Here is a 17209-nt window from a genome sequence, read left to right on the forward strand (position 1 = left end):
TGAATCCCGGAACATTTTCCAGTCTTTGCTAGCAAAACAGTCCTGTAGCGTAGCATCCGTGTCATCTGACCACTTCCGTATTGAGCGAGTCACAGGTAGTCTCTCACCATTGAAAGTACAGATAGATGGAGCAGGACACACCCATGTGGGGCAGGATTTTGTGAGGGAAATGTGAATGTTATGAAGTTATATTTGTCAGTGTTGTTCAACATACCAATTACAGTGCATCTTTCAAGGCATAAACCCAATGACCTTTATGACGTAAAATAAAAGACGATCCCAGAAGTCATATTTATGGTGTTTATTTGATATTTTTGAGATTCAAGGATAATACTCTTCGATGGATTTAATGAATCACATGTCGGCATAAATGAGAGGTAAACGCAACATGGACATTCATATTTTTTCTTTTCCGTTTTTCAAATTCCAAAATAAAATTGAGAACCACAAGACACAGATGTTCTCGTGGATATGTTTGAGGGGTCTTCATGAGCAGCAGACTATTCCCTGTGATGAGAAAATTAAGTCTTTTTACTTTTTCACCAGCTGGATAACATCCTCATCCTCCATGACATGGTCTTTTCCCACCTTCTGGGGGTTGTGTTTCACTGAAGCACCCCACACCAGAGCACTGAAAAGACAGGAAGACGCAGTGTTAGAACAATACCAACCAACTGCAACAATGAATCATATTTGTCTGTGTGCTGGACACAGCGGCAGCTAAGGCTGCGTTTAAACAGGCAGCCCAACTCTCTTTTTTTCACTAATTGGTCTTTTGACCAATCAGATCAGCTCTGATGTGATTGGTCAAAAGACCAATTAGAGGAAAACATATCAGAATTGGGTACCCATGTGAATTTTGAAAATAAATAAAAGAAAATGGATAAATATTATATATATATATATATATTTTTTACATATAGTATATCGTTTTTAAAAGTGCATTACGTCTTGCTGATTGTGGCTTTAAATCGGTTAAATACTCGGAGTGTACCCCAGTCTTTTCATAAACATCAACAAGATGCACAAAAGCCATTCATCAACAGTATAGTTCGTACTCACTATTTTAATTCTTTGAGGAGGCTTTTATGAATCTTCAAACAGAAGTCCTCCACTGCAGTATGTTCAGTAGGTAGAACAACTGGAGATGTGTAGTCAGGAAGCTGGCCTTTGGGTTTGGTGTATCTGGGGGACAACACATTCAAATGATTAATTCACAAAAACAACATTTATCCAAGCAGTACAAAACAGTTCTGTGTGTAATAGGAATTATATTTCATATAGGGTTCCAATGTCCCATCTAAGGGCTGTTAGGTTGAGTGTGTTTCCTTACATGCGCACTAGGTGCAGGTAGTCCCACATCTTCTCCAGAAGGTCATCAAAGTTCCAGCGGGAGTGGGCAGAGATGGGCACACAGTGGGGCACCTTGTAGATTATGTCCAGCTCTTCAATGGAGATCTGGTCAATTTTGTTGAGCACATAAATGCAGGGGATGTACACTCTGTTGGGATTAAACAGAACTGTTATGTCAGCAGGTCTGTAGGGGAGCATTGACCTTAATTTGGAATGGGGTATAGCGGGACTTTGGCTAGGGGGTATAGGTTGGATCCAATTATAGATTAATTGAGGATTAAGAATTTAAAAAACGAAATAAAAAATGACATCTGAGTTTGTAGAAGTGCTCAGCTGCTTACCGGTTTCCCTCCACCACGTCAATGAGGTCATCAGCCGTGGAGTCACTGCGCAGGGTGATGTCAGCGTTGTGGATCTTGTACTCGGCCAGGATGCTCTTCACTGCGTCACCGTCCAGCTCACTCTGTGGACACTGGAGAAGGAGCAAGAACACCAGCGTAAGCTCATTGAAATCAAATGAGAGGGATAAAAGAAGAAACTACTTCCAGAGATAGATAACTGAAGAGAGAGAGAAATAGGAACAGGTTGAGCTGGACGTGAAAGTGTTGTATTAAAACAGACGTACTGTGACGGTGAAGTTGATGCCTCCTTTGTCCTTCTTCTTGAAGCCGATGTTGGGCGGCTTCTTGTTGAGGCGGATTCCAAAGCCCTCCAGCTCGTGTTCAATCAGCTTCTTGTGGCCCAGAGGCTTTAGAACATCCAACACTATGAGGATCAGGTTGCAGGTTCGAGCCACTGGGAAAAGAAAGACCACAGTTACAAACTACCTTCAAGGTGTGTGAGTGTGACATGTTTGTGTATGGCTCTGATGGTTCACCGATGGCTCTCACCTGCGATGACCTGTCGTCCTCTACCCTTGCCATCTTTGGCCCCCTCGATGATACCTGGGAGATCCAGGAGCTTGGAGACACAAAAGTGGAATAAACATACAAATACTGAAACATCTCCTGCAAAACAACTTAAAAACAACCACAAATTAAGTAAAAATTACAAGTAACAAAAATACCAATTATCACTGTTAGTACAGATTGTCCTCTATTGGCCGTAAAGGAAAACTCCACCCAAAATACATATTTTGGTATTTTCTTCATTACTCCCCTGTTGATACAGTCCCAAAATGTTTTACACGTCAGCAGTCAAGTTTTCAAGATATTGGACTTTCAAGAAGACAAGTGTCACTTCCACATCATCATGATGATGTGGAAGTGACACTTGTCTTCTTGAAAGTTCCACATAGTTTTAGAGTGGATTTTCCCTTTAAGCTGAGGTGTAAGATGCACATAAAGTACCTGTATTTTGGCACCCTTGTAGCGGATCACTCCTGGTACTGTGGTGAGGGTGGTGAACTCATAGGCCGCCACCTCAGAGTACACCCCTGCCAGGTTACTTAGCAAAGTAGACTTGCCCACTGAGGGGAACCCTACAAACCCGATACGGGCATCACCTGTTTTTGCCACATCAAAACCTATACAACAAAGAGTGACACATTAGTATTCATTACAATATGACAAGATCTTGTCCACCTCAACTTATCTCCACTGAACTGTTGTGTAGCGGGACACAAAATATGATGATCACGAGTCAGGACTCGCCTTCCCCTGTGCCTCCTCCACTGCCTCCCTTTGGTGTGATAAGTTCTCTCCTCATCTTGGCCAGACGAGCTTTGAGCAACCCCAAGTGGTTAGACGTGGCCTTGTTCTTCTGAGTCCGAGCCATCTACCCAACACAGACAGGGGATGTTTAAATCATTCATATTCACACAATACGACAACAGACATAACTATAATATTAGCTAGGCCTACTTGTCCAGAGCCAAGTTGTTCCGATGGCTGGCTTTCGACTGATCACAAAGTAAACATTGCCATCACGACACCGGGGTTAATTACAATCTGTCAAAGCTGGTGAACTCCGGCGTGGTTCTATACGTACCGGCGCCGGTTAGCATGCTACTGGTGTATAATAGCTAGTTAGTTACCCTGCCAACAACATAACGTTAGCTAGCGTATTTACAGTAGCCAACTAGCTTACATTAAAAGCACAATAACACACAGCTATGCTCAGACTCGGGTGTCTGACATCATATTATGGTTCTATTCATTTTTTAGAGGAGAAATCCATTGTAAGGCCTTGATAAGCCAAGTTAAATTTAGCCAACTAGCTAGCCATCGAGTCAATTGGCCAAACAAAACGTGATTCACAGCTAACGCGTTAGCTAGCATTCGCGACCGTTAACGAACTTACCTCGGCCTCAATTTCTGCTATTTTGGCGAGTAAACTCATCTTGTTGCTGGTCCTTAGATGATATCACTATAACGATTAAACAAGTTTAATAGCAAAGTTGTTCAATTTTTTTGTTTTCTCACGCAATCAAACAAGACTAGCTAGCAACAGCTAGCACCCATGCTTTCAACCTGTGGCTGGGGTCTCAGAGTCTTGGCGGCTCTCGCGAGGAGGAAGAGGGAAGCAAACCAAAGAAACTCGATGGCCTACCGGGCAAACTCAGAAAAGGCGATGTAGTTGGCGCCACCTACTGGAATGAAGTAGTTTGCAGATTGTTATTAGCTATCTGGCATAAAAAAATAAGAATACAAAAATACAAATAAAACAAGTTAGCTGATATGACATATTTCGTGCAACAGCAATGACAAATGTTGCAGAAATTATGTAATTTAACACATTTCAAATACAAGATTCATGCTTGGTTTTGCCAAATCATAAATTAAATGTATCTGATGCTGCATAATTCAACACACTCTCTCTCCCCCCTCCTTCCCTCAGTCCATCCCCATCTCTCTCTCATGCCCTCCCTCCCTCCTTCTGTCCGCCCCCCTCTCTCTCTCGCTCGCTCGCTCTCTCCCTCCCCCTCCCTCCCTTAGTCCGTCCCCGTCTCTTTCTCTCCTTCCCTCCCTCCTCTCGTCCCCCCCACCCCCCCTCTCCCCCTCCATCTCTCCCTCTCTCAGTCCGTCCCTGTCTCTCTCTCCTCTCCCTCCCTCCCTCCCTCCCTCCTTCCGTCCGTCCGCCCCCCCTCTCTCGTTTGCTCTCTCTCGTTCGCTCTTTCCCTCCCTCCCTCAGTCCGTCCCCGTCTCCCTCCCTCCCTCCTTCTGTCCCCCCCCACCCCTCTCTCTCTCCTCCTCCCTCCCTCAGCCCGTCCCCGTCTCTCTCTCCCCCCTCCCTCCCTCAGTCCGTCCCCGTCTCTCTCTCTCCCCCTCCCTCCCTCAGTCCGTCCCCGTCTCTCTCTTTCCTTCCGTCTGTGCCCCCCCCCCTCCAGTCAAATGGATGGTATTAGTAATGCACACGCATCTGGTAAGTAGTAGTTTTTATTGTTTAATATTTCTATCGCATACAGTACATAATATCTCAAAAGTATCTATGTTGCTAAAATTTCTGGATCGACTGTCATTGTTTTAAAGCTCTAATACCAACAACAGTACATTCAACACTGTAGATGGGATTGAGCTTTTGGTTGGTTGGACAAGGTCATTGCAGAAAGTTGACTAGATAAGTGCCCATCAGATGAATGTGGCACACTCCTTTGACTTCTGAAAACCTTGCAGGAGGGAGGGTGCATATTGCCAAAATGTGCATAAATGGTGGAAGGTTACCTTTATTTCCCTTTGTGACTGGCCAGTGGCCAAGCTATTGCTGTTCAAAACAAAGTTACAAAGCTTTGTTGATAATAATGCTATAATCTTGAGCACATACAATATTTTCACAATTATATGTGTCAGAGATTACTTTTTTGCAGTTAGGTTTTGACATTTTACTTCTCAATCTGATAACCACCACTCATTATTAAGGATATGTGGTTAGTGATCATACCGTAAGTTGCTATATCATCTTCTATTACATTCCTCTTGAACTAACAATGTATATATTCCTATGGTTTTTGAAAGAGATATATTGAACCTCTTCTGAAGTAAGCTATCGTTTCAGAAACAAGACAGGCCTGATCATGGTAGGGATCATGGGAGGCACCTTCAACACGGTTTCTTAACCCTGGTCCTGGAGGTTTACTGGGAGATATGTTGAATATGCTGGATTTCATCTCGACCAATGCAATGTGTTGCATCATTTATTCTGTTCATATCTCTCCATCATCATTTACTTGTAAATATTGTGTGAAAGACATATTGTAAGAGGTGTGCGGAGGTGTGCTTATCCTCATGAACATATAAAAATATGAATTTTCTTTTAAAAGTGAGTTACAGTTCTTGTGAGTTATTGGTTTGCATTGCAACCAACTAGCGTTGCTCAGCTGAGGCAAAAAACAGTATAAATATTAAGTGCCTCCAGGACAAGAGTTGAGATATTTTGAGGAAAGAACAAACTGTGTTTATGATAATTGAAAGTATTAATTTCAGTAACCTAGCAGTTTGATATTGAGGTCCCTTTGTGGTACATAGCATGAGGGCTTTGACTTGAGTCACCCTCACTAATTCACAATTTATTAATTGAGCAATGACCATAAATCCATGCCCAAACATCTAAATTGTTCTTATTTTAAGGAGCAACAAAAATGTATATAATATGTCAGTCAGTATTGAAGAGCATTGATTAAAAAGTAAGTGCAAGTACAGATTTAGATGCATTCATTTTGATAAGAGGACTAAATTGTTTGCAGTGTGGCCCCAAAAATAGTCATTCTACAGGGGCACTCAACAACAACAAAAAATGCTATAGTTGATGCCGTTTCTAACCTAAAAGATATGTTTTTTCCTCATATTTCAAGCTGCATATGGTGCCTCTGAGTGACAGTATGTGGGTGCCTTCTTGTGCTGCCCTTTGTCTGCAGTTCATTCATCTCCATCAAATACTTTTTCCTCAATAAAAAGTATTGCTGTAATGCTTGCTGATTGACAGGTCCCGTGATTTCTCAGCTTGCTTTAAGGAACACGGCATCTGAATCAAGCCAGCGGAAGCACAAAGTCTGTGAGAAGAAGCACTATTTTAGTGCCATATCTTTACACCCGGCCGGTAACCTTGCTGTCCTAAAACTGGCTACCTCTGCATAGAGATGGAGTATAGTTCTGATCACAGCCCCCATCGATAGGCCTAATAGTTTTTACTGAGGAAAGCATATTTTTCTACAGTCCTGTCACCAGAGCAAGGAAAACATCATCTTTTGAGATAATAAAAAACAAACAGCATCAGTTTAAAATCCATTGTCCCGGTACCTTGCATTCTGTCATCAGAATTTGGATAACACTTATTGAAACCATAAGGCTTTACAATAAATGCAACTTGGCCATATGATGGCAAAAGTCTTCTTTGTAGGTGTTCCACTTGGACTCTAGCTGCTCTCGGAGGAGGTGGGTGGTGCCGTGGAGGACGACCTCCGTCTGGAGACAGACTGTGAGCGCTCAGGGCTGTGTTTGTCGTATGGCTGGAGCTGCACCTCCAGGAAGTCCCTGTGCTGCTGGCTGATGACCTGGCTGATGAGTCCTGGCAAGGCCTGCAGGTTCCCCAGCAGAGTCTCCAGCTTGGTCTCCAGCATGGCGATCCTCTTCTCCATGTCCTCCCCTCTCTCGTTCAGGTCTGAGATCAGGTCATACATGATGTTCTGAGTCTGGAGGAGGAGGGACACACAGTCAGAGTAAGAAGGTGAGAGGCTCCCAGAGCACGGGGTGCTTAAGGCTAGAGAGGTTGCAGGCAGTTGTAAAATTATTTATTTGTTTTATTTACCTTATTTTGCATATTTTATGAACCTTTATTTACACAGGCATGTCAATAAATAAGAACAAATTCTTATTTACAATGACGATCTGTCCAGAGGTGAAGACAGCAGCGACGAAGAGAACAAAACAAAGACATCACAAGAATACACATAGACAGACACACATGGCAACAGTGCATTTGAGAGACATTTGAGGGGCAAATCCTGACTTAGTCAAATTTTCACTTAGTCATGCATTGATGTCAAAAAGCTAAGTTGAAATTTTACTTAAATTGAACTTAGGAGTTGCCCCTTAGCTGAGAAGAGACAGCACGAAATTAATACTTCTGACTAGATACAGCTTGTGATTCATTTGATCGTGGGTTGCATCATTCTAAGTATCTAATCATGCCACTGTTCCTCACTACAACACTAAACTGTCCCCTGTAGATGTTGATTTTACAGGCTATTAGTTTGCACTCCTGTCAGAACTGAACTCAGTCTACGGCTATTCTCAGACAAAAGGGATACAACACAACTGTCTAGGTGACAGAGAACAATCTTAAAGTGCCCTCCAAAATGAAATGATTATTCACTGTGATCGAAAGAGTGTTAGAAACACACAGCTGAGTCAATGTAGACAGAGACAGATCAACATAATATAACAAATAGTGTGTCTGGACACGGGTAGCCTAATTAACATTTTACAGAGGTTCATCATCACAACAAACAACCCACTGGGCACACACTGGTTGAATCAACGTTGTGTCCACGTCATCACAATGAAAATATGTTGAACGAACGTGGAACAGATGTTGAATTGATGTATGTGCCCAGTGGGAAAACCGGATGCTTAAGATAAGCAAATCAAATATGAATTGATAACTTGCAGAGAAATTCTGCTGTATACACTTACTAAACTTCTGCGCCAGGAAGTTGATCTTCTTCCTCTCGAGACATGGCATGTTATCAAACAGTGAGATATCCAGTTCTGTGGGGGCTGGAGAGTGGGAGTGAGGGCTGCTGTGTACCGAGCTAATGTTCACTATGAACGTAATCACTGCCAGCCTGTGGCCAATGCCATCCATCATTCATCTTGTCCTTTTCTCATTTGGGGCAGGAATAATGGGTTGGGTGGCTTGTTTAGAATCACAGTGATCCACTGAGGACCAAAACAACACTGACAGCTATTCACCACACACTCCAACTGGGGATGATAACGTTTCGCTAGGTTGCATCACTACCACAACCACTTCCTATGATGTTTTAAAATAAATCATTTTCCACAGATGATCAAGGAATTTAGAATGTATATGCTTAGAGAGATTAAACCTATATTGGAAATCTTGATGTATTGCCCATGAAATGAGGAACCAATTTTATGGTTGACTCTGAATTCATGAAAATAAGGATGGGACCTTGAGGCGACAGCAAAATGCAACATTTAGAGTTATTGCCCTGCCAAAACCAATCTGAGCCTCGCTCTGTAAGAAGTGAATTGTGGATAGACATACAGTTGAAGTCGGAAGTTTACATAAACCTTAGCCAAATACATTTAAACTCAGTTTCACAGTTCCTGACATTTAATCCTAGTAAAAGTTCCCTGTTTTAGGTCAGTTAGGATCACCACTTTATTTTAAGAACGTGAAATGTCCGAATAATAGTAGAAAGAATGATTCATTTCAGCTTTTATTTCTTTCATCACATTCCCAGTGGGTCAGAAGTTTACATAAACTCAATTAGTATTTGGTAGTATTTCCTTTAAATTGTTTAACTTGGGTCAAACGTTACAGGTAGCCTTCCACAAGCTTCCCACATTAAGTTGGGTGAATTTTGGCCCATTCCTGAGTCAGGTTTGTAGGCCTCCTTGCTCGCACATGCTTTTTCAATTCTGCCCACACATTTTCTATAGGATTGAGGTCAGGGCTTTGTGATGGCCACTCCAATACCTTGACTTTGTTGTCCTTAAGCCATTTTGCCACAACTTTGGAACTATGCTTGGGGTCATTGTCGATTTGGAAGACCCATTTGTGAACAAGCTTTAACTTCCTGACTGATGTTTTGAGATGTTGCTTCAATATATCCACAATTTTTCCTTCCTCATGGTGCCATCTATTTTGTGAAGTGCACCAGTCCCTCCTGCAGCAAAGCACCCCCACAACATGATGGTGTTCTTTGGCTTGCAAGCCTCCCCCTTTCCCCTCCAAACATAACAATGGTCATTATGGCCAAACAGTTCTAATTTTGTTTCATCAGACCAGAGGACATTTCTCCAAAAAGTATGATCTTTGTCCCCATGTGCAGTTGCAAACCAGTCTGGCTTTTTTATGGCGGTTTTGGAGCATTGGCTTCTTCCTTGCTGAGCGGCCTTTTAGGTTGTCGCTATAGGACTCGTTTTACTGTGAATATAGATACTTTTGTACCTGTTTCCTCCAGCATCTTCACAAGGTCCTTTGCTGTTGTTCTGGGATTGATTTGCACTTTTCACACCAAAGTACACTCATCTCGAGGAGACAGAATACGTCTCCTTCTTGAGCGGTATGACGGCTGCGTGGTCCCATGGTGTTCATACTTGCGTACTATTGTTTGTACAGATGAACGTGGTACCTTCAGGCGTTTGGAAATTGCTCCCAAGGATGAACCAGACTTGTGGAGGTCTACAATTGTTTTTCTGCGGTCTTGGCTGATTTCTTTTGATTTTCCCATGATGTCACGCAAAGAGGCACTGAGTTTGAAGGTAGGCCTTGAAATACATCCACAGGTACACCTCCAATTGACTCAAATTATGTCAATTAGCCTATCCGCAGCTTCTAAAGCCATGACATCATTTTCTGGAATTTTCCAAGCTGTTTAAAGGCACAGTCAACTTAGTGTATGTAAACTTCAGACCCACTGGAATTGTGATAGTGAATTATAAGTGAAATAATCTGTCTGTAAACAATTGTAGGAAAAATTACTTGTGTCATGCACAAAGTAGATGTCCTAACCGACTTCCCAAAACTATAGTTTGTTAACAAGAAATTTGTGGAGTGGTTGAAAAACGAGTTTTAATGACTCCAACCTAAGTGTATGTAAACTTCCTATTTCAACTCTAGATTAACAGAGGCATACTCTTGACTCAGTTCATCATAAACAAATTAAACTGGGAATGCATTAAATCTTTAAAATATAACACTAATAAAATATGACCAGTACTCAGTGAAGGGTAGACCGGAACTGTAAGTATATTCAGTTGAGGCACAGAAATGCTTGTGTAATTGTGGGCTGATTTCACTGACCCAGATTTAGCCGACTCTGGGTCTAGGAAACTGGACGTGTGGGTATACATAGGCCTTTGACCCAATTTATACCCAAAACCCCAAGTAGCTGAAATTATAATGGCTACCAACTGACTCCGTAAAACAAAGTGTAGAAAATTAAAATAAATAAATATCCTGCATTTTCATTAATGAAATGGTAATTCAGTTTGAGGACAAATGCTGAAAAAAGTGTTTAGGATACTGTAATTGTAGGCCTACCACACTATTAATGTATCCTGTATTAATATATTTATTTATTTAGGCAAGTCAGTTAAGAACAAACTCTTATTTCAATGACAGCCTACACCAGCCAAACCCAGACGACGCTGGGCCAATTGTGCACCGCCCTATGGGACTCCCAATCACAGCCGGTTGTGATACAGCTTGGATTTGATCCAGGGTGTCTGTTGTGACGCCTCAAGCACTGAGATGCAGTGCCTTTGACCGCTGCGCCACTCGGGAGCCCCAAATGCTTTATGTTGTGCCCAAAATTGCTACAACTGTAGGGAAACCACTGCTATGTGAGGGATTTCTCATAGCTTGGCAAAGGCTATGCAGCTGCCAAAGTTATTTTAAGTTCCATTATACATCTCCATCTATCCACGGGGAGCTCATGTACTGTGATGATTAATGCTATGCTGCCCTCTGATGGCGAGAGCCACTTATGACATTGATTAAAGATGGCAGAATGGGCTGTACTAGTCATCTTACCCAATCTTAACCCTCTCCTAACTCACTGTGAGCCTTCATAGCACTCTGTGATAGGGTGATATTAACTACCTAATGTATTATGTGGCATGGTGGCCTGAAACCAATTTGACCGTGGTGGACATTTGAATGTCAGTTCTCTCTCTCCCTTCCTCTGTCATTGTTTCTGGCTGAATCCTCACATCAGACTCACAGCGTGTCTCCCTTTCCAGGTTAGTATACTGTGTTGTTTTGTTGCGTCAGTCTAGCTCTCTGCCTAGTCTTTCCCTAAGGTGTGTCAACGTCTGTTGTCACAAGATCACCACCAAAGAGAGATTTGCTGAAAGATAGCAATGTGTTCAATACCATCAAGGGGTGGCTTCCCAGACACAAATTAAGAAAACTCCTGGACTAAAAAGCCATTTCAAGATTCTCCTTGACCATGCTTTTTAATCCAGGACTAGGCTTAATCTAAGTCTGGGAAACCAAACCTAAAGGTAAATTAGTTTGACGTACCCATCAGGATGGGTATCCTGATCGCATAAAATAATATGCATTCCTTTATATAATCTTTAAAACAAAGATACTGTAGGTTTTCACCTACAACAAGGGGTGGAAATGGAGGGAACCTGGGGAAACCAGGTTCCCTCTGGGAAGTTATTTTGACATGCAAAAATGTGCATTTTTACATGTAGTTCATTTTCATTAATCATTTTGACATGTACAAATGCACTGAATTTACATTGGAGGGTTCCCATAGGGATTTCCCCCCATTTTCCACCCCTAACAGTATGTATATCGTTCTATAATCTTTGAAACCAAGATACTGTATGTTTCCACCAACAACATTCCTGCATCTAGCCTGAGAGCCAGTCTGTTTAATGTGCTATCATGCCAACTCCTTGTCACTCATTGTCATGCCAATGAGTTGGCAAGAGCACAAACAGATCTGGGACCAGGCTGTCCTGCACCCAGTTCAAGAAGTAGAAATATAACGCATCTTATTTTCTTTGAATGACATTACACAACTGGTTCTTCTTAACATTCATATGGAAAGTCTGTTTATTTGACACCTGTAGACTTTGTTTATTTATATGAAAATGTGTTATTAATTCCCCCAATGCATTGATATCACATGTATCACATGGAATCCTTCAAATCAAAAAGTGGGTTAGATAGAGATCAATCCAAATGCACAACCAAACTTCACAACCAAAATAAACTGGAATATGTGACGTTTGTCAGTCCAGCTTACCTTTGCAAGGTCCACTAGTGAGTTTGCTTGGTCATTCAGCTTGCGTTGCTCCATTTTAACACTTCTCAATCTGAACAGAAGACCATTCAGAACCCAACAAATGTATCTATTCGGTAAAGATGGGTTTAACAAATCTGTTCACACAGAAGGAATACACTCACTCCTAGGACATGCACAGGATGTGTGTAGAGAATGCAGGATTGGTTTCAGACAGTTTGATTGACTGCATGCAAGTGAAGACCAGAGTGGAGAAGCTGCCAGAGAGGAGAATGTGTCTATTACTGCAGTAAATCTCCAGCCCCTGAACTCTAGAAACAAAGACATATACAAGGGCTCAACTAGGTAGATACAATCTGTTGCAATGGGATTTAGCTGAAATAAACGATTAATGCAGTATATAAACTATCCTAAGTCGTGGGACCTGGTTTTCTAACCATAGCAAACATTTATACACATGCTAAAAGCTTCATCCAAACACCTGGAAGACGTTTCTGTTTGATTCTGTGAATTACTTAATCCACCTTCAAGTAATTCAAGTTAGATCATTTTCATTCTCAAAATAGAAAGATACTTTGTCAATCTGAGCTATTCCAACTAAAGTGCTGTGATAGCCAAACTCTACACAAAAGCGGGTATTAATTCATTGTTCAACATAAATACAGCATTGTAAAATATAATTTAATGATAAAATATGAAAAATGTTATCATAAAAAGGATCAAGATTACAATAAAGATGCAGCTTTATGTAGCATACCAGTTATTGATCAAAGAGAACATCCACCTGGTACTGTATCTTATGTAAAATGACCTAGTTACTAACAGTGATATGCTACATTGTTACATAGTGAGAAACTCATCCAGCTGGTATGAGGCCTTTCTGTCTTGGTGATGCAGACCAGTTAAAAACACAAAAATACACTTCTTCAAGAGCCAGAGTGAAATTAGTAACTTGCTTTAATCCATACAGCTGGCTTAAATAATTCAAATCTCCAGTTTAATTAGGCTACTAAAGCAAATGTTTATCACCCACACTCACTGGGGAGTCAAAAACAGCAACTGTACTCGGGATATCAAGAGTTCTCCCCAACCACCCCCCCCGCAACCACCCGTTTTGCATGCTAAATCAGAATGAGACCAACACACAGTGAGCTGGAGGCATGACAGTAACATAGCCCTTGTGACCAGTTTTTTCTTTCAGATAAAACCCAATGCTCTCAGACTAATTGTATAAACTGATGAGATGGGCTTTGAGTTAGCGGCTCTAATTAGACTGAATTTGAGGGTGTACAGCACCATAGAACAAGGAGGAGAACACGAGGGGTCTTCAGGGACCCTCTGCTAATAGGCCCAGATTCATCTAGTCTCATGCAATGGAGCATCATTGTTAGGCATTGCAATACAAAGGCAGAAATGTGTGGAGCTAGATGACAGGTCAGAGCAACAAGGGGCACTACAGGAGCCACTGAAGGACACTACAGGCAAAGGACGATGCCTCAACGGCTAGTGAGGGGTAGCTGTATAGTCCAAAAGAAGCACATTCTAAAACAACTAGCCAATGTTATTGCAAAAATAGCACTTTTATTGTTCAAGTAATCTGGCAAATTGAAAGGAGAAAAGTTACCAGAGTGAAAGACATGAGCGAATCAACATTAAAATGTTTGTGCAGTAAAGATGTTAGACTTGTCAGAATTCTGCATTTCACGGTTGGATGACCAATAGCTGTCAAATGGTGTTGATGAACAAGGCAGGCAGGAAGCTGGGGTCATAATGTGAAAGCATCCTGCCCTCTCATGCTCAATATTCTATGTCCTTCTGTGATTCAGTGTTCCTGTGCGGTCCTGCTATTTCAATTGGTGCTTATCTGCTTTGCTATTCATCAGGGGGAAAACAGCTATACTAAGCTTTTCAATGCCCTTTTGAATTCTTTAAGGCAATCTCAATAGTGCTGCACCATAGATTTTCTCTGGGATGCTCTTTGTCATGACCCCTGTTTACCTCGCTGTGAAAAGACTGATCCAAAAATGGTCTTCAGTGTAATGGACAGGCCGTTCTGCCCCGGCCTGACTACTGGCATTCATGCTGTGTCAGTTATAGCACAATGTCTTTAAAGCAGGACAAGATCCCGGAGGCTTACCCCGACCTTCCCCTCTAAGGTCGTGTCCCTGTCTCACACCTGCACTGAGTTACCAAGCTAACGGACGCATGCTGCTTCCTGTCCCGCTTCCTTCTGTACATCAACCTCCCTCCTGCCTCTCATCCCTGCCTCCTGGATGGGTGCAGGCTCCAGGGGACTGTCAAACTGCATTATACAGAGGATGGTCTGTGTGCCTGCCAAATAATCCTCTCATCTCCTCCAACATATTGTAAAACATCTGGCTGTGTACATGCATCATGCTAGGTGTAGCTAGACAAATGCGTCACACCAATGTGATAAACTAAGGCCATTACACTAGACTAAGGAGAGTGTGGCTAGCTCGGTGCAGCTATGAGCTACATACCAGGTCGCTGTTGAAAAATAGATTTTTATCTCAATGAGACTAACTGGATAAATAAAGGTTCAATAAATCTGTGAATTCTACTGGCGCATTCATAATGGACACTGTCTTTGTTGCTACCAGTCATCCAAGAGAGAAATGGAGGGAATGCAACTGTAACAGACGTCACAATGGTTTCACAAGGCGAAAGATGACCCCAAGCCCTGGTTAATGTAGCCAAGGCAGATTGATAGGGGGAGTAAACACTGACCTAGACAGATATATTCTATTCTGTAGTTATTAAAGCAAGGCTCTCCTCAAGAACTAGTGGTCATCCTTCGGTTCATGAAAGCACAGTTCATTGGAGTTTAATCAGCGGCTTGCTTTCTGATTAAATATCAAATTCATGCAACAATGGAAAGAATAACACCCTCCATCACCCATAATTGAAATTCATCAAAGGAAGATACATGGGAACATTAGCATTGATGTTTAATTGGCAGATGTGTAACGGCTTTGATAGAAGAAAAGTAGGGCGGAATTGATCGAGAGGTCTTGCTTTGTCTAAATATACCATGCTGAGTTTTTGTAGGCTAGTCACTAGTTCATCATATTAACTTATTTTGGCCTAATCCTCATGCTGTTCAGGTAATGATCTAAAAGACAAATTCCAATCTTAACGGTGTTGTGTAACTATATCAAATGAAATATAGTGTTCCTGACAAATGTACATTATGTGACATTGTGTGATCAATCATTACTCGATGGGAAATCAAAATGTGTAGCTATGGTATGAATTTCACTTATCAAATGAAGGAGTGTCATTTTTTGTCACATCACTGAGTCAAAAAGGCAAGCTCTCATTTGCATGCACACAACATTTCTGTAGCTACATGTGAGGCGAAGACTTACTTTCGAGCTCTATTGCATTGTCGACACAAACAGGAAAAAAAAGGAAACATAAAATTGACAAATGAGTTATTACAACATCAGATAAATGCATCCAGATGGCAAGATCAGTCTCCAGTTCAGGCCTGGGTACTGCAACCTGAATCCCACTGCTGCCATTTTGAATAACAACCCTAACATCGACTTAATACCATCATCCCTATCAGCAGCATCTTTTTTTTACCCCCTTTTTCTCCCCAATTTCGTGGTATTCAATTGGTAGTTACAGTCTTGTCCCATCGCTGCAACTCCGAGGTCGAGAGCCGTGCGTCCTCCAAAACACAACCCAGCCAAGACCGTGTCAGCCGTGTCAGCGTGCATTACGCCCGGCCCGCCACAGGAGTTGCTAGTGCGCGATGAGACAAGAACATCCCTGCCGGCCAAACCCTCCCCTAACCCGGACTACGCTGGGCCAATTGTGCACCACCCCATGGGTCTCCCGGTCGCGGCCGGCTGCGACAGAGCCTGGACTCGAACCAGGATCTCTAGTGCGGACCACTGCGTCACTCGGGAGGCAGCAGTATCTTTTTACCTCCCAGCAGATAACCAAGGAATCATGGGGTTTAAAACGTCAATATTCCTGTCACATTATTCTGATCAGGCCCCTGCTAGCCACTCCCCGAGGTCCTGTCCTAATCCTCCCCTACAGACCGGCCCAGTTTATCAGACATGCAGCACTGTCAGACCAGCCTCACTGAGCGAACCAATGACCAGACAGACAGCCGTGGCAGTCTGACACGTTCTCTAGCTAACATTTATCTTGGTTTTCCCCAGGAACACTGCAGAGACCATGGAAAAAGACAAAGTTACCTCCTCCTCCCCTCGGACCTGTCCCCTAAATGCTATTGGTGGAGGATCTTACAGGGCGATTGATATGGCTCAGGCCAGAGGAGGAAGCATTGGGATTATTCATACTTTCCCACCACTATTGCTTCAAGACAGGTCACTGACCCCTCTCCAGCACTCCACTTGAGCAAACCAAGACTGTTCTCAGGACAGGCCTGGTTGTAGCTAGGTATGTTCGAGTTGCGTCAGGGACAATTTTAGCTAACCCTAACTCATTCTTCCTAACCCTAACCTCATTCTCCTAACCTACCACGTTAATTATCCAAATCTGCTACGAAAAGTCACTTCTGCTAGTCAAAACTGGCAGACCTGCCCTGAGAACAGTCTTGGTTTCCACTAATGCGATACAGCTCCATTTGAGGGATGAGCATGCTCCCAGGCACACCCTCTCTGTGGCCACTGACTCTTCATAACACAGTGTATGTACATCCTCCCAGGCAGCCCACACTTGGAGCTGAACCCTGCAGCTGAGGCCACAGGCATCACTTAACACACACCAGGAGGTGCTTTCTGAACCCCAACTCCTCTGCTAAGACCCACTCCCTCTTCATACAGCTTACTGAGCCTGTATAAAAGGTGAGATGGTCATGCCCTTGAACAAAGTAGTGGAAGTGGCATTTTACAACTGAATCTG

General features: G+C 42.5%; 2 protein-coding genes across 4 annotated transcripts in view; both read right to left on the minus strand.

Moving 5' to 3' along the window:
- Positions 1 to 286: 286 nt before the first annotated feature.
- drg1 (developmentally regulated GTP binding protein 1) lies at positions 287 to 3923 on the minus strand. The gene is made up of 9 exons (XM_014131454.2): positions 3655 to 3923; positions 3006 to 3129; positions 2703 to 2878; positions 2244 to 2313; positions 1979 to 2148; positions 1695 to 1825; positions 1334 to 1501; positions 1063 to 1185; positions 287 to 631 (listed from the first exon to the last, which is right to left on the minus strand). The coding sequence occupies exons 1-9, from the start codon at positions 3691 to 3693 to the stop codon at positions 532 to 534; spliced, it is 1101 nt and encodes a 366-aa protein (XP_013986929.1). The 5' UTR covers positions 3694 to 3923; the 3' UTR covers positions 287 to 531.
- Positions 3924 to 4714: 791 nt separating this feature from the next.
- kcnn2 (potassium calcium-activated channel subfamily N member 2) overlaps positions 4715 to 17209 on the minus strand; it is a 31117-nt gene continuing 18622 nt past the window's right edge. The window contains exons 7-9 of one of the 3 annotated variants that reach the window (XM_014131534.2): positions 15694 to 15702; positions 12308 to 12377; positions 4715 to 6979 (exon numbers count right to left, since the gene is read on the minus strand). In XM_014131534.2, the coding sequence (XP_013987009.1) occupies positions 6704 to 6979; positions 12308 to 12377; positions 15694 to 15702 (355 nt within the window). In that variant the 3' untranslated portion in view covers positions 4715 to 6703. The remainder of the gene's footprint in view (positions 6980 to 12307; positions 12378 to 15693; positions 15703 to 17209) is intronic. The other 2 variants (XM_014131538.2, XM_014131545.2) reach the window with 2 other exon arrangements.

The sequence above is a fragment of the Salmo salar genome, chromosome ssa01 (assembly GCF_905237065.1).
Source record: "Salmo salar chromosome ssa01, Ssal_v3.1, whole genome shotgun sequence".
NCBI lineage: Eukaryota > Metazoa > Chordata > Actinopteri > Salmoniformes > Salmonidae > Salmo > Salmo salar.